This window comes from Tursiops truncatus, chromosome 3 (assembly GCF_011762595.2).
Source record: "Tursiops truncatus isolate mTurTru1 chromosome 3, mTurTru1.mat.Y, whole genome shotgun sequence".
In the NCBI taxonomy this organism is placed as follows: domain Eukaryota; kingdom Metazoa; phylum Chordata; class Mammalia; order Artiodactyla; family Delphinidae; genus Tursiops; species Tursiops truncatus.
Window position 1 is genome coordinate 166,521,582 of NC_047036.1, and position 25,996 is coordinate 166,547,577.

The following is a 25,996-nucleotide window of genomic DNA, read 5'->3' on the forward strand; positions in this document are numbered from 1 at the left end:
CCACAGTTTACTTCTCTCAGTCTCCAGTCCACTGCTTCTGAAACCTCTAGAACTTAATCCTCTCCTTACCCCTCAGCCTCCTCCACTGGGCTTCTGCTGGGTGATCTCTTTCAGGTCTTCCTTTGACCAGTTCTCTCTTCAGCTGTGGCTTAGCCACCACCTAAACCATTCAGTACTTAGTTTCACTGTCTGTTTTCCAATTCTCCAAGTTATCTTTGTTTCTTTCTCAGTGCAGCAGGTCTGCTTTGAGTGTCTGGCCCCTTCTGTTTTTGATCCCTTCTTTCACATTTTTAGTTTTAAGCATCCTTGACTTACAGTCTCCATCACACTCACCTAGGACCTGAAGCTCACAGGCATCCTGCTGTATCCTGACTCCTTTTCATGATCTGTTCTCGTGTTTTGGGATCTGGGATGGCGGACTCATGGCCAGCTCGGGCCTCCATCTGTGAGACTCCCGCATGGTCTGCTTTGCAGGCAAGTCCTTCCAGATGGTTTTTGCCTATGCTCCCAGCAGGTGCCCCAGAAGTCCTGTCCTGAGCCCATTTTAGGTGTGGTTCTCAGCTTGTGGCTCTGTCCCTACACGGCGACAAAATCCCAAACCCCCTTCTTGCTGATCTTGGCATCTGGCCCCTATTTTTCAACTTCCCAGTGATGTTTCTGGGGCTTCCCTTAGATGCTTACAAGTTGGTTAGGTGTTTATTTTATCTAGCATTGCTAGGAGTGCTGTAGCAGGAGGGCTTTTTGAGTTCGTGGATAGTCACGTTGCTGGAAGCGGAATTTGGCAGCAGGAGTACTTCTGAACCCCCGTTGGAGGGATCCAGCTGGGGGCAGGATGCCGGCCTTCCGTCTTGCCCAAGCTGGAGACTGCGGGTGGAAAACTTTCCCATCCAGTTCCACAGGCCCTTGGCTGCCGAGTGGGAATGCCTGAGACGCCAGGTTAATTCCTAGGAATGTCCCAGGTCATTCCACCCTCCCTCCCCATCCTTCCGCCAGGCCTTTTGGGAGAGAAGCAATGGCCCCTTGCCCTGGCAATTTCACCCCTGCTCTGCCTGCCACGTGGACCGAGGTCTAAGGCCTCCCCACCAGGCCGGGCCATGTGCCCCGGTGGTTCAGAGCAGGGGTCTTCCATTCAGCTTGACTTGGGTCCAAATCCCACCAGTGTTTCTTAATTCTGGGTGACTTTGGATAAGTGACGTTCCCACCCCCCATCTGAAAGTAGTCTCAATAAACAGCGCAAGAAAAACCACACCAAAACCATTGAGGCGGTCCCCTGTGGGTGGAGTTGAGGTCCTCTCCAGTCTCTTGCTGATACAAAAGGCAGCGAATAACCCTGAGCTTGCATCTTGCCTCACCTGAGGAGGAGGAGTTCCTGAGCAGGTGTCCTGGATCAGGGATGTGATTTGCACCTTCTGCAGCAAATGCTCAGCGGCTACCGATTTACAGTGCTACCAACAGGCGTGCCCGTGTCACACACACACACACACACACACACACCCAGCCGGGTGTAAGCACACTTTGATGTCTGCCAATCTTGGGTGCACAGTCTCATCCGAGTTTTAATCCAGTCTCACCTGCGTGAGATTGAGCACCTCGTCAAACCTCCACAAGCTGTTCGTATTTCCCTTGCCTCAGAAGCTCTCGCAACTGCACAGTGCCAGGCACCACGTTACACACTAAATGCGTCTTCTGTCTGTCCTCCCCACGTGGGAGGGACTCTGGTTTAGCCCCCTTTCACGGCTGGGGATGGAGGCTCACTTCCCTGGGGTGATGGGAAGGGCAGGGAGGTCGCCGGGACCAGGGTGGGGCCTAACCGCCCTCTGCTCTGATGCCCTCTGACCCTAGGGCAGGACTGAGGTCCCAGGGGGCTCAGGTTGGCCTTCTAGAGACAGGAGTCCCTGCGGGGTGAGCTTCCTGCCCCTGGTGTCCCAGCTCTTGGCTGTCCCCGGGCCTCTCCCCTTTCCTGTTTTGATGCTGGCCCCGCCAGGCCCGGAGACAGGGGCATGATGTCTTAATCCTCCAGGCGGGAGCCACGATGGATTCCCCATCAGCTCACCCACCTGCCAACCCACCTCTTCCCCCTACCCACATCTGCTCTACCTGGTGCGTGACACAGGGGCTACTGAGCCCCAGCACCCTGCCCAAGTGGGGAGAGCCCCCAGTGGGGGACCCACGGGGCCCCCCACCTCTCCCTCCAGATGGCAGGTCGGGTGGGGACCCTGGTTGCCCGCCCTGGGCTCGGCCCTGGCTGCCGCCACGACACTCGTAAATCAGGGGGCGGAGGGGGTGTCGGAAATAGGTCTGTGGAATGTCTGGATGGGGTATGCGGGGGGTGTGCGCCCTTAACTCTTAGAAGGATGTGCGGTGTGGGGCAGGAGGAAAGGGACTGCCTGGGCCCCAGGTGTGGGACGCGGAGGCCTTTGTGACAGGGCAGCGGCCGGCAGTGAAGAGGTTATCTCCGCAGCTCAGGCGGGGGATAAATTGAGGACGCAGGGCATCTCCACCCTCAGGACCTGCCCGTCACCATGGCCACAGGACGAGTCCTGCTAGGCTCTCTGCTGCTCCTGACCCTGCACTTGGACCTCCGCGGGGGCCCTGGGGCCTGGGGGGCTTCGGTGGCAGAGGAGGAGCTCTTGTCTGAGCCAGTGGTGGACAGAGGGACCTGGAGGCCGCAGCTGGGTAAGGACCCCCAGAACCCCATGCGCTCCCCGACTCCTTCCCGCCCAGACCCTGCCCGCTGTCAGCTGCCCCCTGTCCCCGCAGGCACCCGCCCGCGCCGAGCCCTGGCCGGTCCGTGCCAGCTGTGGAGCCTACCCTTGCCCGTGGCCGAGCTGGGCTTGGGCTACACGTCGGAGGAGACGGTCATCTTCCGCTACTGTGCCGGCAGCTGTCCCCGCGGCGCCCGCACCCAGCACGGCCTGACGCTGGCCCGGCTGCGGGGTCAGGGCCGAGCCCACGGTGGGCCCTGCTGCCGCCCCACCCGCTACGCCGATGTGGCCTTCCTCGACGATCGCCACCGCTGGCAGCGGCTGCCCCAGCTCTCGGCGGCAGCCTGTGGCTGCGGTGGCTGAGAATGCCCGGCCTGGGGCCCTGCAGCCGCTGGAGGAGCTCAGCTGACTTATTTATTGGAGGCTTGGATGCTGAGGCGAAGAGAAGGGGAGGTGGTTTGGGCCGCCAGCAAGGGGCGCAATAAAGGAAACTGCTCCTCCAGCCTCGTGAGTGTGTGTCCTGCCGGGGATGCTCCCGACGGGTGGGCAGGTGGGGTCCCGGGCTTCCCCTGCAGATTCCAGCCCCCCAGAACAGCCGGTGCCAGGAAGGCCAGCTTGTCCACTCTCCAACTTTATTCACAAACACGGTGTCTTGAGCAGCTGGGGGGGAGGGCCCCGGGGTCAGCAGGGTGGGGGCAGCTGCCCGGGCTCCCCAGGCCCCATCCCCTCAGGGAGGGAGCGGGAGATCACAGAGATGCGTCGGCCCCGGGGAACCCGACGCTCCCCAAAAAAGGACTCTTCATCCCGAAGGATCTCGTGAGAGAAGTCATAACGGGCTGAACCCCTGCAAGAGAAAATAGAGGCTGTGGCCAGGTGGGGTGAGGGCAGCCCCTGTTCCAGGCAGAGCGCCTGCGGTGGGGGGTAGAGTCTGCTGTCAGGGCTGAAGGAGAGAAGGTGCTCAAAGTGCTGGGTGGGCATCTCAGGAGTTACTGGTGGGGTGGGGGCTCCCTGGCTGCCAGTACCTAAGGATGTAGAGGGAGCCCGGCTCCAGCAAGAGTTCCAGCCACTCCCCTGGCTCCTGGGTGTGCACCAGCCGCATGACGCTGGGAGACAGCAGGGACAGGCCAGCAATCGTGGATCCACAGAACTGGAAGAGGGGACACACTGGCAGGTGGGCTTTGGCCTGGCCGGCTCACCCCCAGCCAGGAACTCCAAGGCACTGGCCTCTGCACACCTTGATGCTGTCCACGTGTGGCTTGATGTACCCCCGAGGTTCCAGGTCCAGCACGTGCACCGAGGAGAGCAGGGTCTGGCCGGGGCCAAAGGCGGCTGCCTGCACACGCTGCAGGATCGACCGGCTTGCCTCTGACCAGCGCGACTTCTCTGTCTCTCGGAAGCCGTGGATGGCCTGCCCAGAGAGCTCAGGTCAAGCCTGGAAGCTCCCAGGGGCGAAAAGGGAAACTAAGGCACATTGTGGGGCTAGGGTGGGTTGGGGGAGAGGGTGGTGGAAGTGCAAAGCAAAGGCCTGGTTTTTCCAGCATGACCCTTGACCCCACCCTCAACTCACAACCTTGGTCCTATCTACCCCATGATGCTGGGTCTCAGACCCCAACCCTGACCCATCTGGGTCTGGCCTTAGTCGTTTTTTAAAAAATATTATTTATTTTTGGCTGTGTTGGGTCTCCGTTGCTGCGCGCAGGCTTTCTCTAGTTGCGGCGAGCGGGCTTCTCATTGCGGTGGCTTCTCTTGTTGCGGAGCACGGGCTTCAGTAGCTGTGGCGTCTGGGCTCAGGAGTTGTGGCACATGGGCTTAGTTGCTCCGTGGCGTGTGGGATCTTCCTGGACCAGGGATCGAACCCCTGGCCTCAGTCCTTTCTACCCACCATCAGGCTCCAATTCAGTCCCAGATGCCGTCCCTAATGCTGGCCCAGCTTCAATATTCACAACATGATCCCACCCAACACCAGGTCCACCCCCAACCCGTGACCCTCCCTCACTCCCTCCACACCGTTTCCGCCCCTAACTTTGGTCCTGTTCCCCAAACACCCCTCAGTTCCAGGTTCTGCCTCCTGTTACGACCCTGCCCTCATGTCCAAAGCGCTCTCCCTGCCCGCAAGGCCCCTCAGCTTCAAGACACTGCCCCCATTCCCAGGTCCCGCCCCCAGATGTAGCCTCGCCCACCCCAGGGCTCCACTCCCCGTCCCGCCCCTAACGTCCCAGGTTCCGCCCCGCTGTGGCTCCGCCCCCAGCGCCAGCAGCCTCACCGCGTCCCAGTGATCGTACTCGTATCGACGGCGGCGCAGCTGGGGTTCCAGCTCGCTGCTCAGTGTCTCCTCCTCGGCCGCGCTCAGGAAGCCGGGCCGTACCACGGCCGCGTCCCGTAGGCGGCTTAGCACGGCCGGCCCCGAGCCCCGCACCCAGCCCTGCCCGGCCACGCTCCGCAGCGCTAGCCGCCCACTCCCGGCCATAGCCCCGGAGCCGGGTCGTGGAAGCTGCCGGGGTCAGGAGCACGCCCCCGCCCCAGAGCCATTGGCTGTGGTTACGCCGAGTCCTTCCAGCGATTGGCGTTTCTCAGAGTCCCGCCTCTCGCTCAAGGCTACTGGTTGTTACTCGGCTCGCCCTCTCGAGCTATTGGCTCTCCCCATAATCCGCCTCCTCTCCCGCGGTATTGGGCGCCATCGACCGCAGTGACTCAGACTAATGGCTGTGCCTAAAGTCCGTCTTCCAGAGGGCGGGGCGGCGGTGGGCGAAGGCTTGATAGGGCCGGGGGTCAGAGGTCAGGGGTCATAGAAGGATTGGGCCAAGGCTAGAGGTTAAGGGCAGAGTACAGCTAGGCTGAGATCTAGGGGTCAAGGGAGTGACGTCAAGGCTGTGATTATGGGCTGGGGCCAGGTTTGTGGAGTTAGGGGATTCAGTCAAAGGTCAAAGCGAGGCGCCTCCCGTTCCCCCTCTCTTTACTGGGTCATTCCCACCCCCATACAAACAGGCTGGCTCCCAGCTTAAAAACAGGACATAAACAAAAGATCCTCTTCCTTTAATGGTAGAATTGTCATGTCACCATTTTGCAGGCCTTATTGGAATATTTGTGGTTCTAGACAAGGACTCTCATTCCCTCCTAACGTCATGAAAGAGGGACAACTGGATTTAATGTGCCTCCTGCTAGGAGGCACCCTTAACTGAGAGGTCATTTGCCAAAAAGCGGAACGTGAATCCGATCAGATTTGTCTAGATTCATACACTAGGTTACCGGAAATACCAAGGACAGAATCACATCATCAAAATTCAGACAGAGGGAAAGTCCACAAGACAAACAACGATGTTTCTCCAACCGGTGATTTTCAAGGAAAGAGAAGAAAAAGAGGGAGAGATTGAGAGATTAAGGGGAAACCTGCAGTAATAAGACACTTAAAGATTTATCAACCAGCGGCAATGCCTGCACCTTATTGGGATCCTGATTGGAACAAACTAAAAAAAAGAAATAGCGACAGCCAGGGAAATTTTGACATGGGTTGAATATTCGACCATGGTAAGTGTTGTTATTTTTTTAAAGTTTGAAAATGATATTGTGGTTGTCTTTTTAAAGATTCCTTATCCTTTTGTCTATTTATTTATTTTTTAAATTTTTACAGGTTTTTTTTTTTTTTTTTTTGCGACACTGCTTGGCATGTAGGATCTTGGTTCCCTGACCAGGGGTTGAACCTGTACCCCCTGCAGTGGAAGCGTGGATTCTTAACCACGGGACCACCAGGGAAGTCCCTATTTACTTATTTATTTATTTAGTTTTAGCTGCGTTGGGTCTTCGTTTTGGGGGCCGGCTTTCTCCAGTTTTGGCGAGCGGGAGCTACCCTTCATTGCGGTGCACAGGCTTCTCATTGTGGTGGCTTCTCTTGTTGCGGAGCACGGGCTCTAGGCACTTGGGCTTCAGTACTTGTGGCATGTGGGCTCAGTAGTTGTGGCTCATGGGCTCTAGAGCGCAGGCTCAGTAGTTGTGGAGCACAGGCTGAGTTGCTTCACGGCATGTGGGATCTTCCCGGACCAGGGCTCGAAAACCCGTGTCCCCGGCATTGGCAGGCAGATTCTTAACCACTGTGCCACCAGGGAAGTCCCCATATTTATTTATTTATTTATTGGCTGCGTTGGGTCTTCGTTGCTGCACGCGGGCTTTCTCTAATTTCAGCGAGCAGGGCTTACTCTTGGTTGCGGTGCGCTGGCTTCTCATTGCAGTGGCTTCTCTTGTTGCGGAGCATGGGCTCTAGGCACATGGGCTTCAGTAGTTGTGGCACACGGGCTCCGTAGTTGTGGCTCGTGGGCTCTAGAGCGCAGGCTCAGTAGTTGTGGCGCACGGGCTTAGTTGCTCCGTGGCATGTGGGATCTTCCCGGACCAGGGCTCGAACCCGTGTCCCCTGCATTGGCAGACGGATTCTTAACCACTGAGCCACCAGGGAAGCCCCCCCTATTTATTTTTATTTTTTTTATTTTTTAAATTTGTTTTTGGCTGCGTTGGGTCTTCGTTGCTGTGCGTGGGCTTTCTCTAGCTGTGGCAAACGGGCTACTCTTTGTGTGGTGCGCAGGCTTCTCACTGCGGTGGCTTCTCTTGTTGCAGAGCACAGGCTCTAGGGGCGCAGGCTTCAGTAGTTGTGGCTCACAGGCTCTAGAGTGCAGGCTCAGTAGGTGTAGCGCACGGGCTTCCTTGCTCTGCGGCATGTGGGATCTTCCCGGACCAGGGCTTGAACCCGTGTCCCCTGCATTGGCAGGTGGATTCTTAACCACTGTACCACCAGGGAAGTCCCCCCGTATTTATTTTTCATTAACTTTCTTTTTTGAATGAAAGATTCTTTAAATTCCGTAGTGCTTTATAATTTTCAAAAGTTTTACACACACGATTTCATATAATCCCATAATAACCCTTTTTTAAATCCCCTACGCCTATATTGCCCCTCTCCCCTTCCCTCTTCCCACTGGTAACCACTAGTTTGTTCTCTGTATCAGGGGTCCCCAACCCCTGGGCCGCGGACTGGCCTTTTTGGAACCGGGCTGCACAGCAGGAGGTGAGTGGCAGGCAAGCAAGCGAAGCTTCATCTGCTGCTCCGCATCGCTCCCCATCGCTCGCGTTACCACCCCCAATGTCCTTGGAAAAGTTGTCTTTCACAATTGACTAGTTTGTTGTACTTCTTTAGATTCCACATATTAGTGATACCATACAGAATTTGTCTTTCTGTCTGACTTAATTCACTTAGCTTAATACCCTCCAAGTCCATCCATGGTGCTGCAAATGGCAAAACCTCGTTCTTTTTCATGGCCGAGTAGTATTCCACCGTGTATATATACACCACATCTTCTTTATCCATTCCTCTGTTGATGGACACTCTGGTTGCTTCCATATCTTGGCTATTGTAAATAACGCTATGAACATTGGGGTGCATGTACCTTTTCTAATTGGAGTTTTTGTTTTTTGGGGATATATACCCAGGAGTGGAATTGTTGGGTCATGTGGTAGTTCTATTTTTAGTTTTTTGAGACATAAAGATTCCTTATCCTTTTAGAAATACATACCGAAATATTTACAGATGAAATGAAAAGCTGGGATTTTCTTCAAAGTAATACAGTGCCATGGGGGGTGGGGGGGAGGGACGAATCACAATTGGCCGTGAATGGGTAATTCTTGAGTTGGTGTGATGGGTACGTGAGACCTCATTATCCTAATTTCTCAACTTTTGTATACATTATAAGGTGTGCACAATGAAAAGTTCAGCTAAATGTATCCGATGAATGAAGCCAAATTAAAAAGTCCTCTGGGGCTTCCCTGGTGGTGCAGTGGTTAAGAATCTGCCTGCCAATGCAGGGGACATGGGTTCGAGCCCTGGTCCAGGAAGATCCCACATGTCACAGAGCAACTAAACCCGTGAGCCACAACTACTGAGCCTGTGTGCCTAGAGCCCGTGAGCCACAACTACTGAGCCCGTGTGCCACAACTCCCGCACGCCTAGAGCCCGTGCTCCGCAACAAGAGAAGCCACCGCAGTGAGAAGCCCGCGTACCACAACGAAGAGTAGCCCATGCGTAGCAACGAAGACCCAATGCAACCAAAAATAAATAAATAAAACAAATAAATTTTTTAAAAGCCCCCTGAATTAAAAAAAAAAAAAGAAATTGACCTCAACACACCCTCCAGCGACAGCCCCAAGTTCTCTGTTCTCCTTGACAGCAAAATTCCTTAAAAGACTTGTTTAGCTCCAATATTTTCCAGCCCCTTCTCTCTGGCTCCACTCCAATCTGGTTTTTGGCCCCCAAAGCACCGAAAGTGTTCTTATTTATCTAAGGCCACTCGTGATTTCCGAGGTCCAAACGCCATAGCCAGTTCTCAGCCTGACCACTAAGTCGTAGACATGCTGAAGTCTCCTACATTTTTATTTCCAACCCTGACCCCAGACTTACCCATCCCCTGGGATGTCTGGGGCACTTGGACATCAAACGTCCAAAACCGGCTCCTGATCGTGGCCCCCAATCCTGCTCCTCCTGAACTTTCCCAGGAACGTCTTATCTTTCCTTCCATCTTTCTAGCTGCTTTGGGCCAACGCCTTGGAGTTTTGGGAGATGACTTTCTCTCTCAAATTTCACATTGCAGCTGACAGCCATGCCTGTAGTTTTTGTTTTGTTTTGTTTTTGGCGGTACACAGGCCTCTCACTGCTGTGGCCTCTCCCGTTGCGGAGCACAGGCTCCGGATGCGCAGGCTCAGCGGCCATGGCTCACGGGCCCAGCTGCTCCGCGGCACGTGGGATCCTCCCGGGCCAGGGCACGAACCCGTGTCCCCTGCATCGGCAGGCGGACTCTCAACCACTGCGCCACCAGGGAAGCCCCTTGCCTTTAGTTTTTATTTATTTGAAAAATTTATTATTATTATTATTTTTGACTGTGTTGGGTCTTCGTTGCAGTGTGTGGGCTTCGCATTGCGGTGGCTTCTCTTGTTACAGAGCACAGGCTCTAGGCACGTGGGCTCAGTAGTTGTGGCGCACGGACTTAGTTGCTCCTCGGCATGTGGGATCTTCCCAGACCAGGGATGGAACCTGTGTCCCCTGCATTGGCATAAGGATTCTAAACCGCTGCGCCACAGGGGAAGTCCCAGCCCTGCCTTTAAAAGCTGGCTAGAATCTGACCTCTCTCACCACGTGTCCGGAGCCGTCAGCCTTCCTCTGGGTGATTACAAGTTTCCTCACTGGTCTCCTGGTTTCTGTGCTTGCCGCTCGCCACCCACCACTCTGTGGTTCCTTTTTGTTCTTCTTCTTGAAACCCTCTATGGGGCATCTCCCTCCTTGCTCAGACCTACCAGGCCTTTTACGACCTGTATTCCTCCCCTTCCTGCTCTCATCTTCTCCTCTCTCCCCCTCACTCTCTCCAGCCACCCCAGCCTCCTTGTGCTTCCGCCCATGTGCCAGCCACAGTCCTGCCACAGGGCCTTTGCACTTGCCATGCCCTCTGCCTAGACTGCTGTCTCCCAAGATAGCAAGCTTGCTCCCCCCACCCTCTGCAAAGACCTCCTTCAGGTCTTTGCTCAAATGTCAGCCTCTCAGCAAGGCCTTTGCAGGCCACCCCATCTAAAACTGTCACACACACACACACACACACACACACACACACACACACACACGTTGCATACCTCTTGCCCTGACTTTTTAAAAAACTGTCTACTCCCACAAGAATGTAAGTTTCTTCCAGACAGGGATTTCTGTGTTTTCTTCCCAGTAAGTTGCGGCCTCTGGAGCAGTGCCTGGAATGTAGGCTCAGTAGCTTTGCTGAAGTTAGGAAGCTGAAGGTCAGGGTGTAGGCACACGTGTGCCATGGTGGAGGATGGAGGGAAGCCACCACAGCCGGGAGCAAAGTCTACAAAGATTTAATTTAAAATCACAGTGTCTCAGCTGGGATACCCACCCGGAGGGGCACCCCCAAATCCAGAGTTCCTCAAGGGTCCCCTCTAGGCTCAGTGTCGAGGGCTGGGCAGGCCTGGCACCTCCACTTTCCTCCGGAGGGCGAGGGTGAGGGGCAGCTCTCAGGCTTTCGCTGGGGCAGGTTCTGCCACTGCTGCCGCCGCCGCCACCGGCTCCTTCTGCACCAGCTCAGGCTCGTCCTCACCGTCCTGGGGAGGGTGGACCAGAACCTTGTCCAAGATGCCAAACTCCTGGGCCTCCATGGGGCTCATGTAGCGGTCCCTCTCCATGGCTGACTCTGCGGGGGAAGCGGAAGTGGGATGAGGGTGGTTAAGAGTGGAGACCTGGGGCCACGTTTGGGTCCCCGATCCACCCAAGTCCTTCCTGTGTGATCTTGGCCTCCCTGTCTCTGCGCCTCAGTTTCCCCATCGATAAAATACCTGTTTCAGTTTTGTGTGTGTGTGTGTGTGTGTGTGTGTGTGTGTGTGTGTTAACTTATTGATGTGTAAATGCACGTCCAGGAAAAGGTGTGGATCATGGAAGTGGACAGTGTGGTGATTTTCAGACTGAACCCACCCACGTGGCTGGCACCTAGATCAGAGCCCCCCGAAACCCCGTCGGGGCCATGTCTAGTCACTAACTGTCCCCACCCACTACCCTAACAGTGGCCTAATGGCATGGATCCGTTATGCCAGTTTTTGCCCCTTAAACACATAACCACAGGGACTTCCCTGGTGGTCCAGTGGTTAAGACTCTGCACTTCTACTGCAGGGGGTGCAGGTTCAATCCCTGGTTGGGGAACTAAGATCCCCGCATGCTGCGTGGCACAGCCAAAAAAATTAATTAATTAATTTAAAAAGTAAATAAAGAAACACATAACCACTGAGCATTTACTCCTTTTTCCACTCAGCACTGTGTTTCTGAGATTCATCCAGGCTGTGGACCGGTCCTCGTGGCGGTACAGCATCCCACCTCGTGACTAAGCACCACCACTGACCACTCATTCCCCTGCTGTCAGGCGTTTCGGTATTTTCCCGTTTGGGACCATAGGAATGGGGCTGCATTCCTGACTACATCTTCGGACAGAAGCACTCAATTCCCTCGGTTATACGCCGAGCAGAACCACCACGCATCTTTCTGCGTGTTCAGCCTCAGTGCCTGACAGCTTTCGGAAGTGGCTGTATGGTTTTCACTGCCGCCTGCAGTGGATAAACGTTCCAGTGGCTCCACGCTCCCCTCAGCACTTGGGGGTGTCAGTATTTTCTATTTGAGCCGTTCCAGTGGATTGAAATGGTATCTCATCGTGGCCTTGATTTGCCTTTCTTGATGATGTCATTATTAAACATCATCACTAGAAGTGATGAGCCTCTTGACTTCTGTTTCTTGACCATTTGGAATATTCTTTGTGGGAGACCTTTGGACCTATTTCTTTTTTTTTGTTTTGGCCGCGCCGCATGGCTTGCGGAATCTTAGTTTCCCCGACCAGGGATTGAAGCCGAGCCCTCGGCCATGAAAGCACGGAGTCCCAACCACTGGAAAGCCCGGGAATCCCCCTGGACCTAGTTCAATGAAGTTTTGGGGAGGCTCCTGTAAATGAGTCTTTTTAAAGTGCTCAGAACAGGGGTTCTCAACGGGGGTGGGTTCTGATCCCCAGGGGATGCTGGGCGATGTCTGGAGACGGTTTTGGCCGTCACAACTGGAGGTGCTGCTGGCATCCAGTGGGCAGTGCCCGGGGATGTGCCACACCTCCTACAGTGCCCAGGAAGGCCTCCATCACAGAATGATCCAGCCCTGGTGTCAGCAGCACAGAGGTCCAGAGGCCTGACCCGTACATATGTGTTGGTTACAATAGAAGGGAGCAGCGGGGGGCCTGTGTGGGGCAGGAGGGTGCTCACCGATCACGTGCAGGCTCTGTTTGGTGTGCTTGGCGTAGATGCTATAGAGCTGCTTCTTGAGTTTAATGATTTCCTCCGCCTGGATGGCGATGTCTGTGGCTTGGCCCTGGGGGGTCGTCCCAAGAGGGAGAAGGTTGGGATCAGCATGTGCCACTCACGGGGAGACTGGAGATGGGACTCGGGAGCCTGCCCTGGGCGTCGGCTGCCAGTTTTCAAGCAGGTGGGACAGGGCTTTGTGAGTCCCTCCACAGCCTGCTTCAACCTCACCGCCTCCAGGAAGGCTTCCAGTATTAACTCTATGTTCTTATTTTCTGCAGCTGGGGCCTCCCTGACCAGGAGGAACAGCTCCTCCCAGGGCAGCTAATTCCTAAAGATTTTCAACCGCTGTCCAGAGTACACTTTTCACATGCAAAGCAGCCAATCCAAGCTCACATCCCCAACACCTCCTCTATTCTCACACCCTGGGTCACCATCCCCCTGCCCCATCGCCCCAGGGTACCAGACAACTAGGGACAGTCCCTACACCCCAGAGCCCACTGCAACTACTTAGGCTAGCCAGTCTTAAGCCTCGCTCATTCCTGCCCGCACAAACCACAATGAAGGCTCTTGCCTGCACTCTCCTCCCGACCAACCCTGATGCCTCTCTCTCTGCGTGGCCCCCGTGGCCTGGCACACTCCCTCCTCTTGGGATCTGTGAGTAACAAACTGTCTTTTCAATGGCAGCCCTCTCCTGACCTCTTGGCCTCACTGTACCTGCACATTAATAAAACCTACTTCTTTTTTTGTTGTTGGCCAAGCCACGTGGCTTGCGGCATCTTAGTTCCCCGACCAGGGATTGAACCCGCGCCCTCGGCAGTGAAAGCGTGGAGTCCTAACCACTGGACCGCCAGGGAAGTCCCCAAAACCTACATTTTAAAACATTCACACCCGCACGTGACTTCCGTCTGTCCGGCTGGTCCTTCTGTCTAGACCCCCCACCCCCATCCCCAAAGCAGCTCACGGGGCCCGGCACTCACCCGGGCGCCCCCGGAGGGCTGATGGATCATGATGCGGGAGTTGGGGAGTGAGTGGCGCATGCCCGGGGTGCCAGCGGCCAGAAGCAGGGAGCCCATGCTGGCCGCCTGGCCCACGCACCACGTGCAGATGGGGTTCAGGATGTACTGCATCGTGTCGTAGATGGCCAGGCCCGAGGTCACCACGCCACCTGTGGGTGGAGGGGGGCAAGTGAGGGGCTGTGCCCTCCTTTCCCTAGGGCAGCCTCTGGCCCTGGGGAGGGCTGGTGAAGCCCTTTAAAGCCGGGGTCCCAAACACAAGTACTACCAGGGATAGGAAGGTGACAGAAGCAGGTGACACAGGCCAGGTGGGAGCAAAAAATGAGGACTTGCTCCAGAGTGAGCTGACAGTTGCCACACGTGCATGTGGGCCCAGGGCGGGGGCCAGATCTGCCAAATTTTCAAGAGAAACTAGAAATTGGGAGCGTAGTGGCTAAGAGTGAAGGCTCTGGAGCCAGCCTGCCTGGGTTTGACCCCCCTTGCTGGGCAGTTTCTCATGTGTGACCTGGGGCAAGTTACTCAGACTTTTGGAGCTACAGTGCCTCCTTGTAGATTGCGAATAACTAAATAGTATCAATCACGTCAGGCTGTGTGAAGATAAAATGAATTAAATGCCTATAAAGTGCTTAGAAAAGTGCCTGGCACAGTAAACGATCAATCAGGATTGGCTATTCAGGGAACTCCCTGGCGGTCCGGTGGTTAGGATTCAGCACTTTCACTGCCATGGGCCTGGGTTTGATCCCTGGTCAGGGAACTAAGATCCCGCAAGTTGCAGGGCACGGCCAAACAAAACAAAACAAAAAGTTTGGCTATTCTCCCTTTTCTTGTGGGGGCAGGATGGAATCTACCAATTTAAAAATCTCGACAACCAAGTCAGGTCGGTAAAAACGTTATTTGTGGACTTCCCTGGTGGCGCAGTGGTTAAGAACCCGCCTGCCAATGCAGGGGACACGGGTTCGAGCCCTGGTCTGGGAAGATCCCACATGCCACGAAGCAACTAAGCCCATGGGCCACAACTATTGAGCCTGCGCTCTAGAGCCCGCGAGCCACAACCACTGAGCCTGCGTGCCACAACTAGTGAAGCCCACACGCCTAGAGCCCGTGCTCCACAACAGAGAGGAGCTACCGTAATGAGAAGCCCGCGCACCGCAACAAAGAGTAGCCCCCGCTCGCCGCAGCTAGAGAACGTCCGCGCGCAACAACGAAGACCGAACGCAGCCAAAAATAAATAAATAAATTTATTAAAAACAAAACAAAACAAACAAAACACGTTACCTGTGAGATCAAACAGGCAGGTTCAGGTGCCTGTTTAAAAGCAAGGGAAGAGGCAGCTTTTGGAGGTTTCAAGGCATTTTGGGGGGATTCTGAAGGAAGCTCTGCACCCTTTCTTGCTCCAGAGAGAGGACATCCCTGATTGGGGTCTCAGTCCCCCGGAGGACCCTGGCACCGGGGGAAGTTCCTGCTCACCGGGGCTGTTGATATACATGTGGATGGGCTTCTTGTTGCTCTCCGATTGCAGGAACAGCAGCTGCGCGATGACCAGACTGGCGACACTGTCGTCGATCTGCAAGTGGGGCGGGGAGGGGTGTCCCCAGATAGGGGTGAAGGCATAAGGGAGGCAGTTATGGGTCGGCTGAGGATGAGTCAGGGCACCAGAATGGGGGTCAGAGCCCAAGGAAGATGGATCAGGAAGACTTCAGAACCCAGGAGGTGATGTGGTGCGGGGTGGGGCTGGGGGATCCAGACCCAGGTGGTTTGGCTTACAGGAAGGGTGGGGTCAGTACACACTGGGCCCAGGAAGGGAAGGGGTAAGGAGGCTGGGGAGAGTGACTGGAGCCCAGGATTGGGGAGGAGGGTCATTGGTGAGGGAGCGAGTCAGAGATTAGGAAGGGAGATGCAGAGGATTTAAGGAAGGTGTAGAAAGGGTACTAAGGGCCTGGAAGGAGGATCAGAGGGTTTATGTGCCCTGGAAGGGGGGTGGGTGTGGGTGTCAGGTTGGGACAAGAGCGGAGCCTAGGGAGGAACGTCAAGGGGGGTAAGTCCGGATATCAAGGACGTGTGAGGGGGAGGGGAGCAGGGGGTCTGGGCAGGCGCAGGGGAGGATCCGCGCACGGGGCACTCACCGGGCCCATGACGCACACGATGCGCTCCCGCAGCAGCCGAGAGTAGATGTCATAGGCGCGCTCGCCGCGACCCTGGAGGAGAAAGATGGGGGTGAGGGTCAGGGACCCTCCGTGCCCCAGCCCTCTCACCCCCGGGCCGTGTCCGCGCCTGGCCACTGTACCGTCTGCTCCACCACGATGGGAACGAGCGGGAGCGCCCGGGCCGCCGTCGCGTGTAGGCTCCGCTGCAGGGCCAGGCTGTTCTCGGGTGTCCGCTGCGGGGGAAAGCGAGCGGCGAGGCGAGACCCCAGCGCGGGGCACAGACCTGCTGCAACCCGGACCCCCCCCACCAATATTTGGGGCCACATCGCAGCGCACGTTCCTCTGTAAGATGCCGGAACTACAACTCTCGGCGTGCTCTGCGCCCACGGCGCTTGCTCAGGAGGCCGCCCACTTCCGGGAAGCGTGGGGGCACGTTTAGGGGTGGGGCGAGGGCGGGGCGGAACCTGAAAGGGTGTGGCCAGAGACGGGACGCTGGAGCGGAGTCGGGAACTACTTTAAAGCCGCAGTTTGTGTCTCTTTCCCAAAGAATCGTCATAGTTTTCTGCTCTTCCTTGCTTATTTCAAAAATCAATTCCGGGGCTTCCCTGGTGGCGCAGTGGTTAAGAATCCGCCTGACAGTGCAGGGCACACGGGTTCGAGCCCTGGTCCGAGAAGATCCCGCATGCCGCGGAGCAACTAATCCAGTGCGCCACACCTACTGAGCCAGCGCTCTAGAGCCCGTGAGCCACAACTACTGAGACCGTGCACCACAATAAGAGAAGCCACTGCAGTGAGAAGCCCGTGCACCGCAACGAAGAGTAGCCCCTGCTCGCCGCAACTAGAGAAAGCCTGCACGCTGCAACAAAGACCCAATGCAAACATCAACAACAAAAATATCAACTCTGTGCTCTCACTGGGCCTGGGCCTCAGCAATGATCTTCTAGCCTGGTGGGACCGACTCCTCCTGAGACCTTCCCATCAGTCTCTGGTTACGCGTGGGACAGAGGGAGGGACCCCAGGATGCAGAAGCCCAAGGGAGGGAGTTGCGAAATTGGCCTGGAAGGTCGGTCTGGGAAGGCTTCCTAGGAGGAGCAGGCATTGGAGCTGGGCTTTGAAGGATGTATAGGAGTTTGTTAGGTAGGGAAAGGCATTCCTGGCAAGAGAGAAGACAATGGACAAAGGTGTGGGGGAGAAAGAAGGCTCCTGGTTACGGTTGGGACCTCTCTTTGCCTCCACATCTTCTCAAGGTGGATTCTTTTTCATCTTTCAGTTCAAATGTCACCTCAGAGTTGTCCCTTATTTTGTCCCCAGAGCCTAGAACCTCGCCTGGCACACAGTAGGTGCTCATAAACTACACTTTGAACCCAGAGATGAAGCAGTGATAAAGGAGGAAGGTTAAGAGCTGAGGGCTTTGAATTCAACTATACTTCAATAAAAAATAAATTAAAAAAATAAAAAGTTATTCCATTTAAGGTAACTTTTGGGGGTAAATTAAATATTTCAAAACTTAAAAAAAAAAAGTTTAGGGCTTTGGAGGCAGCTGCCCCACCTGGCAAGCCTGGCTCAACCACTGACTTGCTGTGTGATCTTAGGCGCATTGCTTAACCCCTCTGAGCCTGAAGTTTCTCATTTGGAAGATGGTGATGGTCAAACCAATCTCACAAGGAAGGATTTAAGGATACCTGCTGCTGAGGCAGCATATTGACATCCCCTGAGTTTAAATCTTGGCTCCACTACTTACTAGTTGTGTGTCCCTGAGCCTTAGTTTCCTCTCTATGAAGTGGACATAATGATAATAACCTACATCCTAGGGTCGTTGAGCGTAAGGTCCTCAGAATGGGACCTGGAATGTAGCAAGTGTTCGATTTGTATTAGCTACTGATGTGTATTACTGTGTTAGATCAGCAACCATGGGCATCCAAGAAGTCCTCCCAAATGAGAGTCCATTTGAGGTGGGTTTTGATGCATATGTAGGAGTTCACAGGCAGACCATTCCTGATTGCTGGACTCCAAACTTGATGCTGGGTGCCCTAGATAAGGGTAGTTTTGTGCCCTCCGTGCCCACAGGGGATCCCACCCTCATGGGGGGATAGAGCAGGACAAAGACACTCCCCGCCTTATGGAATCAGGGGCAGGATAGAGGGAAGGATATGGAAGTGGAAGAGTTTGGAGGAGGCCTTGGAGGCACCCCTGGTGCTGGGAGTGGTGTTTCCTCAGCAGTGACTGAAGAGGTGGGTGGGCAGCATGGGCCGTCGCAGTTTCTGCTGTGAGTGAGGTGGGGGCCCTGCCCAGCCAGTTCCCCTGAGGCCTGAGCTCCCGCCGTGCCTCCGGGGAGAAGGGCTGTGCCGTCAGTTGCTGCAGCCCCAACAGTCACCCTGCACTGACACTGCTCCACACCCCCGCCCTCACTGCTGTGGTTTCACCTGCTCTATCTAGGCACAGTTCAACTATTATACATTTCGTAGCTGCCACCACCGTCCTCGTAACTACCCTCAATAAGGCCTTCGTAAGTGTCGCAACTTCACCCCTGCCCCGGCCTTGCTGTCGTTTCATTCAGCAGCCTGAGTGATCCTCGCCACACAGCTTGTAGGAGCTCAGTTCCCTGACCAGGGATTGAACCCAGGCCCTCAGCAGTGAAAGCGTGGAGTCCTAACCACTAGAGCACCAGAGAACTCCCCAGAAGCTAATTAAACCATATCCCTCCCTTACCTAAAACCCTCCCCTTGGTTCCCCATCACCCCTGCTGACCTCTGCCCTCCTTTCCTTCCACCCTCCCTTTCCCGCTTGGCTCCAGGGACCACGCTGGCCAGCTTTCTGCCGTCCAGCCACCTGAACTCTGCTCGTGTCCTCTGCCTGAATCTTGTTCGTTCCCAAAAGTCTCCACTCAAACGCCACCTCCTTGGAGAAGCCTTATGAAATGATACTTATCCGTACTTTGGGCAACGCCTTCTGATATATTCTATTTTATCCTCTGCTATTCCATTTCTTTTAAACTGGGGTTTCTCTGCCTCGGGACTATTGACATTCTGGGTTGCATGGTTCTTTGTTGGAGTGGGGCCGTCCTGGGCACTGTAAGATGTGGAGCAGCATCCCTGGCCTCCACCCATTAGATGCCAGTAACACCGTCCCCATCATAACAACCAAAACCTGTCTCCGACATTGCCAAGTCGCTGCCCTCCCCCCCACCCCCGGGGCAAAATTGCTTCCAGTTGAAAATCACTGATTTAAATTAAAGTGGGTGGGGACTTCCCTGGTGGCACAGTGGATAAGACTCCACGCTCCCAATGCAGGGGGCCCGGGTTTGATCCCTGGTCAGGGAACTAGGTCCCACATGCATGCCGCAACTAAGAGTTCACATGCCACAACTAAGGAGCCCGCCTGCCACAACTAAGACCCGGCACAACCAAATAATTAATTAATTAAAGTAGGTGGTGACCTGAAATGAAAAAAAAGCAACTTTGAACAGTACCTGGCATGTTGTAGGCACCCAAATATTTAATGAGTGCCTGATTTCTCCAAACTTTGTTTGCTCTGAATATTCCCAGTGAATGAATGAATGGGGTGGGGGAGAGGAAGGATCGATTCTGACTCTTGGCTGCAAATCAACCAATCCGGATTTGGTTATCACTCCGTGATCAGAGAGAAACTCCGATCACTGCTACCTTTTCTGGGGTGAACGCAAAACAGGCCTGTTGAATTGATAGGAATTGAAAATTTAAAAAAGAAACAGAAGCCCTGAGGGCTGAAGAGGCTGTGGGTAAATGGATTCTCCCATTCAAAGGCTCACCGAGACATTGCTACAGCTTCTCTGGAAACAAAGTTGACCCCAAATTTCAAATTCTCATAATCTACTTCTAATGACTCATTTTTAGGAAAGGATCAAAGGTAAGATTTAGCCACAGGGCTGTTTATGGTAGAACAGATCTTCCTTGGCTAATGATGGTGTTACATCTGATAAACCCATTGTAGGTTGAAAACATGGTAAGTCGAAAGTGCATTATGGGGAACTCCCTGGCGGTCCAGTGGTTAGGACTCGGCGCTTTCACTGCCGGGGCCCGGGTTCAATCCCTGGTCGGGGAACTAAGATCCCACATGCCACGCAGCCCACCCCCCTGCTAAATGCATTACAAACATCGTAGCTTAGCCCAGCTTACCTTAAATGTGCTCAGAGCACCTGTAGTAGCCTGTAGTTGGGCAAAACCATCTAACACAGACTATTTCATAATAAAGTGTTGAATATCTCAAGTAATTTGTTGAATACAGTTGGTCCCTGATTTACAGTAGTTCAACTTACAAGCTTTTGACTTTACAGTGGTACGAAACTGACATGCATTCAGCATTTCGAATTTTGAATTTTGATCTTTTCCCAGGCTAGAGGTAGGTCCGATACTATCTCTCTCTCTCTCTCTCTCTCTCTTTCTCTCTTTTTTTTTTTTTGGCCGAGCCCCACACGGCTTGTGGGATCTTAGTTCCCCGACCAGGGATTGAACCTGGGCCACCACAGTGAAAGCGCCGGGAGCTAACCACTGGACCACCAGGGAGTTCTCCCGATACTGTCTCTTGATGCTGAGCAACAGTAGGGAACCACAGCTTCCAGCCAGCCGCATGATCGTGAGGCTAGACAACCACACGCTTACAACCATTCTGTACCCAGACAACCATTCAGTCTCCCTGACAGTCTGGAGGTTGGCATGCAGGGTGGGTAGGGGGGTTGTGGACCACGAAGTCTCCAGACACCTCCTCCTTCCAGCTCACACCTCAGCCATCCCTGGGCTGGGCCCCTCCTGTCTTCAAGGTCCAAAGTACAGCTTCAGCTAGCACTGAATTCCCATTCCAAGAAGCTGGATGGAGCAAGGGAGGAAAGAACAGGCAAGGATGCATGCCAGCCAATCTTGAAAGAAGGCTGCCCCTCACCCCTCCACTTTTTTTGGGTTGCATAGCATTCCATTCTATAGAAGACCCTTAATTAATTTATTTATTTTTAAAAATTAATTTTTATTGGAGTATAGTTGCTTTACAATGTTGTGTTAGTTTCTACTGCACAGTAAAATGAATCAGCTATACATATATATATATCCCCTCTTTTTTGGATTTCCTTCCCAGTTAGGTCACCACAGAGCATAAGTAGAGATCCCTGTACTATACAGTATGTTCTCATTAGTTATCTATTTTTTACATAGTATCAACAGTGTATATGTGTCAATTCCAATCTCCCAATTCCTCCCACCCTCCCCCTTCCACCCTTGGTATCCATACATTTGTTCTCTATGTCTGTGTCTCTATTTCTGCTTTGCAAATAAGGTCATCTATACCATTTTTCTAGATTCCACATATATGCGTTAATATACGGTATTTGTTTTTCTCTGTCTGCCTTCACTCTGTATGGCAGTCTCTAGGTCCATCCATGTCTCTACAAATGACCCAATTTCGTTCCTTTTTATGGCTGAGTAATATTCCATTGTATATATGTACCACAACTTCTTTATCCATTCCTCTGCTGATGGACATTTAGGTTGCTTCCATGTCCTGGCTATTGTAAATAGTGCTGCTATGAACATTGGGGGGCGTGTGTCTTTTTGAATTATGGTTTTCTCTGGATATATGCCCAGTAGTGGGATTGCTGGGTTATATGATAGTTCTATTTTTAGTTTTTTAAGGAACCTCCATACTGTTCTCCATAGAGGCTGTATCAGTTTACATTCCCACCAACAGTGCATGACGGTTCCCTTTTCTCCACACCCTCTCCAGCATTTATTGTTTGTAGATTTTTTGATGATGGCCATTCTGATCAGTGTGAGATACCTCACTGCAGTTCTGATTGACATTTCTCTAATGATTAGTGATGTTGAGCATCCTTTCATGTGTTTGTTAGCCATCTGTATGAAGAAGACCTTTAATTTATTGAATCAGTCCTTTGTTCGTGGGTATCTTCTTGTGGTGATTTGTTTTTAATCTTACCGATCATCAGATTTGTCTTATTTCTTTGGCCATGTTGCACGGCTTGTGGGATCTTAGTTCCTCGACCAGGGATCGAACCCGGGCTCCGACAGTGAAAGCACTGAATCGTAACCACTGGACCGCCAGGGAACTCCTAGATTTGTCTTTTTTTTTAATATATTTAAAAAAGTTGAAGTATAGTTGATTTACAATGTTGTGTTAGTTTCAGGTGTACAGCACAGTGATTCAGTTATACATATTTTCTATGTGTATATGTGTGTCTGTGTGTGTGTGTGTGTGTATATATATATATATATATATATATATATTCTTATTCAGATTCTTTTCCCTTATCAGATTTGTCTTTTGAAGAGAGCCCCTGGGCTTGATCTTCTTTATCTCCATCCGATCTGCTCTGTAATCTCATCTAGTCTCCTGGCTCTAAATACCTGCGTACCAGATGCGTCCTGTGTTTCTCTCTCCTGCCCAGATAACTCTCTCTCTCCCAGACCTTCCTCCCTGCATCTACCGGGGAGGTCTAATCAGGCCCCTCAAAATGTTTGAGATGGGTTACTAATCTTATTCCTTGCCCCTGTGCATTGTTCCTTCAACCTTACACTCATACTAAAAAACCCAGAGTCATCCTTGATTTCTCTGCCCAGATCTGTTGGCTAATCCAGTTGGTTCAACGTCCCAAGTTTACCCAGAACCCAGCCCCCTCTCACCAGTCCATGCTGCTTCCCTGATCCAAGCTACCATCATCTCCTACCTGGACAACTGCAGTCACCTCCTCCTCCCATTACGACATCATAATCTAATGTCGATTACAAGGGAAAGGGGGAAATCCTTCCAAGGGCCCTTTCAATCCTACCGAAGACCTATCTACTGAAACATTGCAAGTTAATGCTCTGAAGCAGAGGCATCTTTTTTTCTGTCTTAAACTACACAGATATCAAGGCAGTAACACTTGGAGCCGTGTAAATTTAAAGAGGTGGGAAAATAGGAGATATTTAAAGCAGGACCAGAGAAGCATGGCTGACTCTGTGGAAATGGACCTGTATTTGGAGAGTTCTCACAGCAAAACTGAGATAATCATGCCCTTCCCAGAGGTGCTGTGAGAATTATAGGTGAAAACCCTTTTAAATTGTTAAGGGCGAGCTGTTGTTATTATTATGACCTAGTTGCTACAAAGGCCTCTGTGGGTGTTCATGTACTTCTCTAGCTTGCACCCCTCACTTTTGAGCCCCCCTTTCTCTTACCTTCTCTGCTTGGGTTGGTTTTTTTTTATTAAAAGATATCATATGTGCAACGTGTCTGACCAAAAAAAAAAACGGGGGAATCTTGTAGACACCAGAGGTTTCCCAGCATCTGTGTCAGTCTGGAATCTCCACCTTGGAAAAAAATAGGCAGAAGTTTCCAGAGGCTGAGCATTAGGGGCAAGTTGGCTAGGAGGTCACAGCCACCATGATGGACACTGCTACAAGGAATGAAGTCCCCCCTCCCAAAAGAAATAATTGGATGTTGGAAAGCCAAAAAAGAAAAAAAAAACCACAAAAAATAAAAAGACATGACAGACATCTTCTACAAAGGGAGATCAGTGACAGGGCAGGTGTAGCCATTCAAAAGGGAAATATGGTGGAGGTACAATCTATAGGGGAAGGGGGATGGATTTGTGAAACGTTTAGGGAGAACAGACAGGGCTTGCAGATTGTGGGATCAATTATTCTCCAAAAGTCATACTTCTCCTCTAGCAGTTACCTATTGCTGTGTAACATATTACCCCATAATTTAGTGACTTAAAATAATAACAATACATTAAACATTATCATTAAAAATAAACATTATCTCATAATTTCTGTCAGTCAGGAACCTACAGGCAGCTTAGCTAGGTGTTCTGACTTGGGAGCTTTCCTAAAGTTGGGGTCGAACTATCAGCCAGGGCTGTAGTCATAGCTAAAGGCTCAACTTGGGAATTCCCTGGCAGTCCAGTGGTTAAGACTTGGCACTATCACCGCGGTGGTCCAGGTTCAATCCCTGGTCAGGGAACTAAGATCCTGCATGCCTCGAGGCACGACCAAAACTAAATAAATAAATAAAGTGTCAACTAGTTGAAGGATTTACTTCCAAGATGGCTCACTCACATGGCTAGCAAGTTGGATGCCAGACAGGTTGGATGGCTAGCTACTGTCAGGAGGCTTCAATTCTTCCCCATGTAGACCTCTTGGTTAATTGAGTGTCCTCACAACATGGTGGCCAGCTTCCCCCTAGAGCAATCGATCCAAAAGAGCACAGTGGAAGCTGTAATATCTTAACAACCTAGCTTTGGGAGTCAGACATTGTTACTTCCACAGTATTCTAGTGGCTACACAGGCTAGCCACAATTCAGTGTGAGGCCGGGGACTATGCCAGGGGTGAATACCAAGAGGTGGGCATCATTGGAGATCATCTCAAAGGGTGGTTGCCACACCTTTCCATCCTGGGACTGCATTTCTCAGCATTCCTTGCATCTGGAGAGTCATGTGATGAGTTCACCCGTGGACCCTGCAAGGAGATGATGTATGACCCTTCCAAGCCAAGGAGCTTTAGAAGCAGCTATGACTTCTCCCCTCTCTTCCCCTTCCACCAGCTCTTGCAGCTGAATGCAGCGGCCTGATAAAGATGGCAGAACTGCAGAAGGAGCCTGGGGAGGGAGCCACCTGCCGATCAGGAACATACATTTTGTGTTTTAGATGACCGAGCAGCAAACTTCCATCATATCGGAGTCATTAAACATTTTGGGATTTGTTTGTTGTAGCAGCTACTATTACGTAATTAATTCAGGAGTTGATTGAATACGGTGGAGGAGGGGAGGGAAGCTTCAGATCTTTCTGGCTGGGGCCACTGGATGCATGGAGGTGCATTTTACTGAGATGGGGATGTAGGTTTGGGGGAAGATGATGAGTTAGTTTAGGGCAGGGTCTGTCAACCTTGGCACTACTGACATTTGGGGTTGAATAGTTCTTTGCCTTCGGGGCTGGTCATCCCATGCGCCTGGCCTCCTTCCACTAGGTGTCGGTAGCATCCCCCCAGTCATGTCGACCATAAAGGTCTCTAGGCATTGCCCAGTATCCCCGGTTGAGAACCACTGGGTTAGGATCTGGTGAGTTAGGGCGGCCTGTGGATATCCAAGTGGAGATTTCCAGGAAGCCGATGGTTCTGTAATTCTGGCACTCAGGGAGCATAGGAGAAGGTGAGATCTCCTCTCCTCCACCCTGCCTCAGGACCAGGTTGGAGTGAGAAGAGGGAACCAGGACTGGGGGTGGGGGCAGTCACAGGTCCAAGGAAGAGAATGGATTAAGCAGAAGAACGAATCTGGCAGGTGCACAAGCTGTTGAGATCAGCCATCAGCTCCTTTTTTTTTTTTTTTTTTTTTTTTGCAGTACGTGGGCCTCTCACTGTTGTGGCCTCTCCCGTTGTGGAGCACAGGCTCCGGATGCGCAGGCTCAGCGGTCATGGCTCACGGGCCCAGATGCTCCGTGGCATGTGGGATCTTCCCGGACCGGGGCACGAACCTGTGTCCCCTGCATCGGCAGGCGGACTCTCAACCACTGCGCCACCAGGGAAGTCCCAGCTCCATTTTTTGTTTTGTTTTGTTGTTTTGTTTTTTTGGCTGGCTTTCGGGATCTTAGTTCCCCGACCAGGGATCGAACCTGGGCCCTCGGCAGTGAGAGCGAAGAGTCCTAACCACTGGACCGCCAGGGAATTCCCAGCCATCAGTTTTAGAAGCATCAGCTGCTTTGGGAAGCCATTGTGAGGGGGAGGGGCGTTTAAATGGGGTGTCGGCAATGAAAATGATGTTGTGCATTCATTTTTATTGACATGGAAAGAGTCCCATGGTGTATTTTTTAAAATTATTGGAGTGAAACATACACTCAGTAAAGTGCAAACATCTTAACTGTACAGCCCAGTGAATTTTTTTTTTAGATGGGTGTATACCCGAGTAACCATCACCCCGTCCAAGATCTAGAAAGTTCCTCCATGTCCCTTCTCAGTCAATACATCCTGGACATCCCAAGATAGCACCATTTGATTCCCTTGATGTAATTTGTAAGGGGGAGAACAAGCAGGTAATAAGACAATGCTGACACCACAATCTCATTGTTGCAAATGTATGTGGGTGGGACCACACACCCCTAGACTAGATGCTAAGAGTCTGTGAGTGCAGGGGTTCAGGTAATTTTTATTTTCTTCTTTTTATTCATTTGTGGGTCATATCATGAGCATGTTGTGCTTTTTTAAAAATCGAGGTGAAGGACTTCCCTGGTGGCGCAGTGGTTAAGAATCCTCCTGCCAATGGAGGGGA

At 52.5% G+C, this 25,996-nt stretch overlaps 3 protein-coding genes, 1 long non-coding RNA gene and 1 other non-coding gene across 8 annotated transcripts in view; 3 read left to right on the forward strand and 2 right to left on the reverse strand.

The window, feature by feature from the left end:
• Positions 1-39: 39 nt before the first annotated feature.
• Positions 40-3,178, forward strand: PSPN (persephin). 3 transcript variants are annotated; one of them, XM_033854555.2, is made up of 3 exons: positions 40-474; positions 2,508-2,676; positions 2,761-3,178. In XM_033854555.2, the coding sequence occupies exons 1-3, from the start codon at positions 382-384 to the stop codon at positions 3,066-3,068; spliced, it is 570 nt and encodes a 189-aa protein (XP_033710446.1). In that variant the 5' UTR covers positions 40-381; the 3' UTR covers positions 3,069-3,178. The 3 variants fall into 3 exon arrangements, with proteins under 3 accessions (XP_033710446.1, XP_033710447.1, XP_033710445.1); XM_033854556.2 differs by having other exon boundaries at positions 40-936; positions 2,508-3,178; XM_033854554.2 differs by having other exon boundaries at positions 2,508-3,178.
• A 142-nt stretch (positions 3,179-3,320) lies between these two features.
• Positions 3,321-5,211, reverse strand: ALKBH7 (alkB homolog 7). Its single transcript, XM_033854553.2, has 4 exons — positions 4,969-5,211; positions 3,940-4,113; positions 3,728-3,852; positions 3,321-3,549 (listed from the first exon to the last, which is right to left on the reverse strand). Exons 1-4 carry the CDS (start codon positions 5,170-5,172, stop codon positions 3,387-3,389), a joined length of 666 nt encoding a protein of 221 aa, XP_033710444.1. The 5' UTR covers positions 5,173-5,211; the 3' UTR covers positions 3,321-3,386.
• A 32-nt stretch (positions 5,212-5,243) lies between these two features.
• LOC141278398 (uncharacterized) overlaps positions 5,244-25,996 on the forward strand; it is a 32,030-nt gene continuing 11,277 nt past the window's right edge. Inside the window, exon 1 of the long non-coding RNA XR_012331120.1 lies at positions 5,244-6,230. This is a non-coding gene — a long non-coding RNA (uncharacterized lncRNA). The remainder of the gene's footprint in view (positions 6,231-25,996) is intronic.
• On the reverse strand, positions 10,577-16,123 carry CLPP (caseinolytic mitochondrial matrix peptidase proteolytic subunit). 2 transcript variants are annotated; one of them, XM_033854552.2, is made up of 6 exons: positions 15,858-16,114; positions 15,697-15,768; positions 15,041-15,137; positions 13,538-13,725; positions 12,522-12,627; positions 10,577-10,924 (listed from the first exon to the last, which is right to left on the reverse strand). In XM_033854552.2, exons 1-6 carry the CDS (start codon positions 16,041-16,043, stop codon positions 10,749-10,751), a joined length of 825 nt encoding a protein of 274 aa, XP_033710443.1. In that variant the 5' UTR covers positions 16,044-16,114; the 3' UTR covers positions 10,577-10,748. The 2 variants fall into 2 exon arrangements, 1 of the variants encoding a protein (XP_033710443.1); XR_012331119.1 differs by having other exon boundaries at positions 10,894-10,924; positions 12,522-13,426; positions 15,858-16,123.
• Positions 11,355-11,427, forward strand: TRNAR-UCU (transfer RNA arginine (anticodon UCU)). Its single transcript has one exon. It is a non-coding gene; the product is annotated as a tRNA-Arg (tRNA).

Bases quoted from the DNA above. Each gene is read 5' to 3' on its own strand.
- CLPP (XM_033854552.2), bottom strand. From the start codon at position 16,043: ATGTGGCCCCAAATATTGGTGGGGGGGGTCCGGGTTGCAGCAGGTCTG. The intron at 13,726-15,040 runs GTGAGCAGGAAC...CTCCACCCACAG, and splicing joins CATGTATATCAACAGCCCCG to GTGGCGTGGTGACCTCGGGC. The intron at 10,925-12,521 runs GTGAGCACCCTC...CTTCCCCCGCAG, and splicing joins ACAGAGCCTGCACGTGATCG to AGTCAGCCATGGAGAGGGAC.
- PSPN (XM_033854554.2), top strand. From the start codon at position 382: ATGATCTGTTCTCGTGTTTTGGGATCTGGGATGGCGGACTCATGGCCA. The intron at 475-2,507 runs GCAAGTCCTTCC...CTCCACCCTCAG, and splicing joins CCGCATGGTCTGCTTTGCAG to GACCTGCCCGTCACCATGGC.
- ALKBH7 (XM_033854553.2), bottom strand. From the start codon at position 5,172: ATGGCCGGGAGTGGGCGGCTAGCGCTGCGGAGCGTGGCCGGGCAGGGC. The intron at 4,114-4,968 runs GTGAGGCTGCTG...CTCTCTGGGCAG, and splicing joins AGTACGATCACTGGGACGCG to GCCATCCACGGCTTCCGAGA. The intron at 3,550-3,727 runs GTACTGGCAGCC...TTTCTCTTGCAG, and splicing joins GGCTCCCTCTACATCCTTAG to GGGTTCAGCCCGTTATGACT.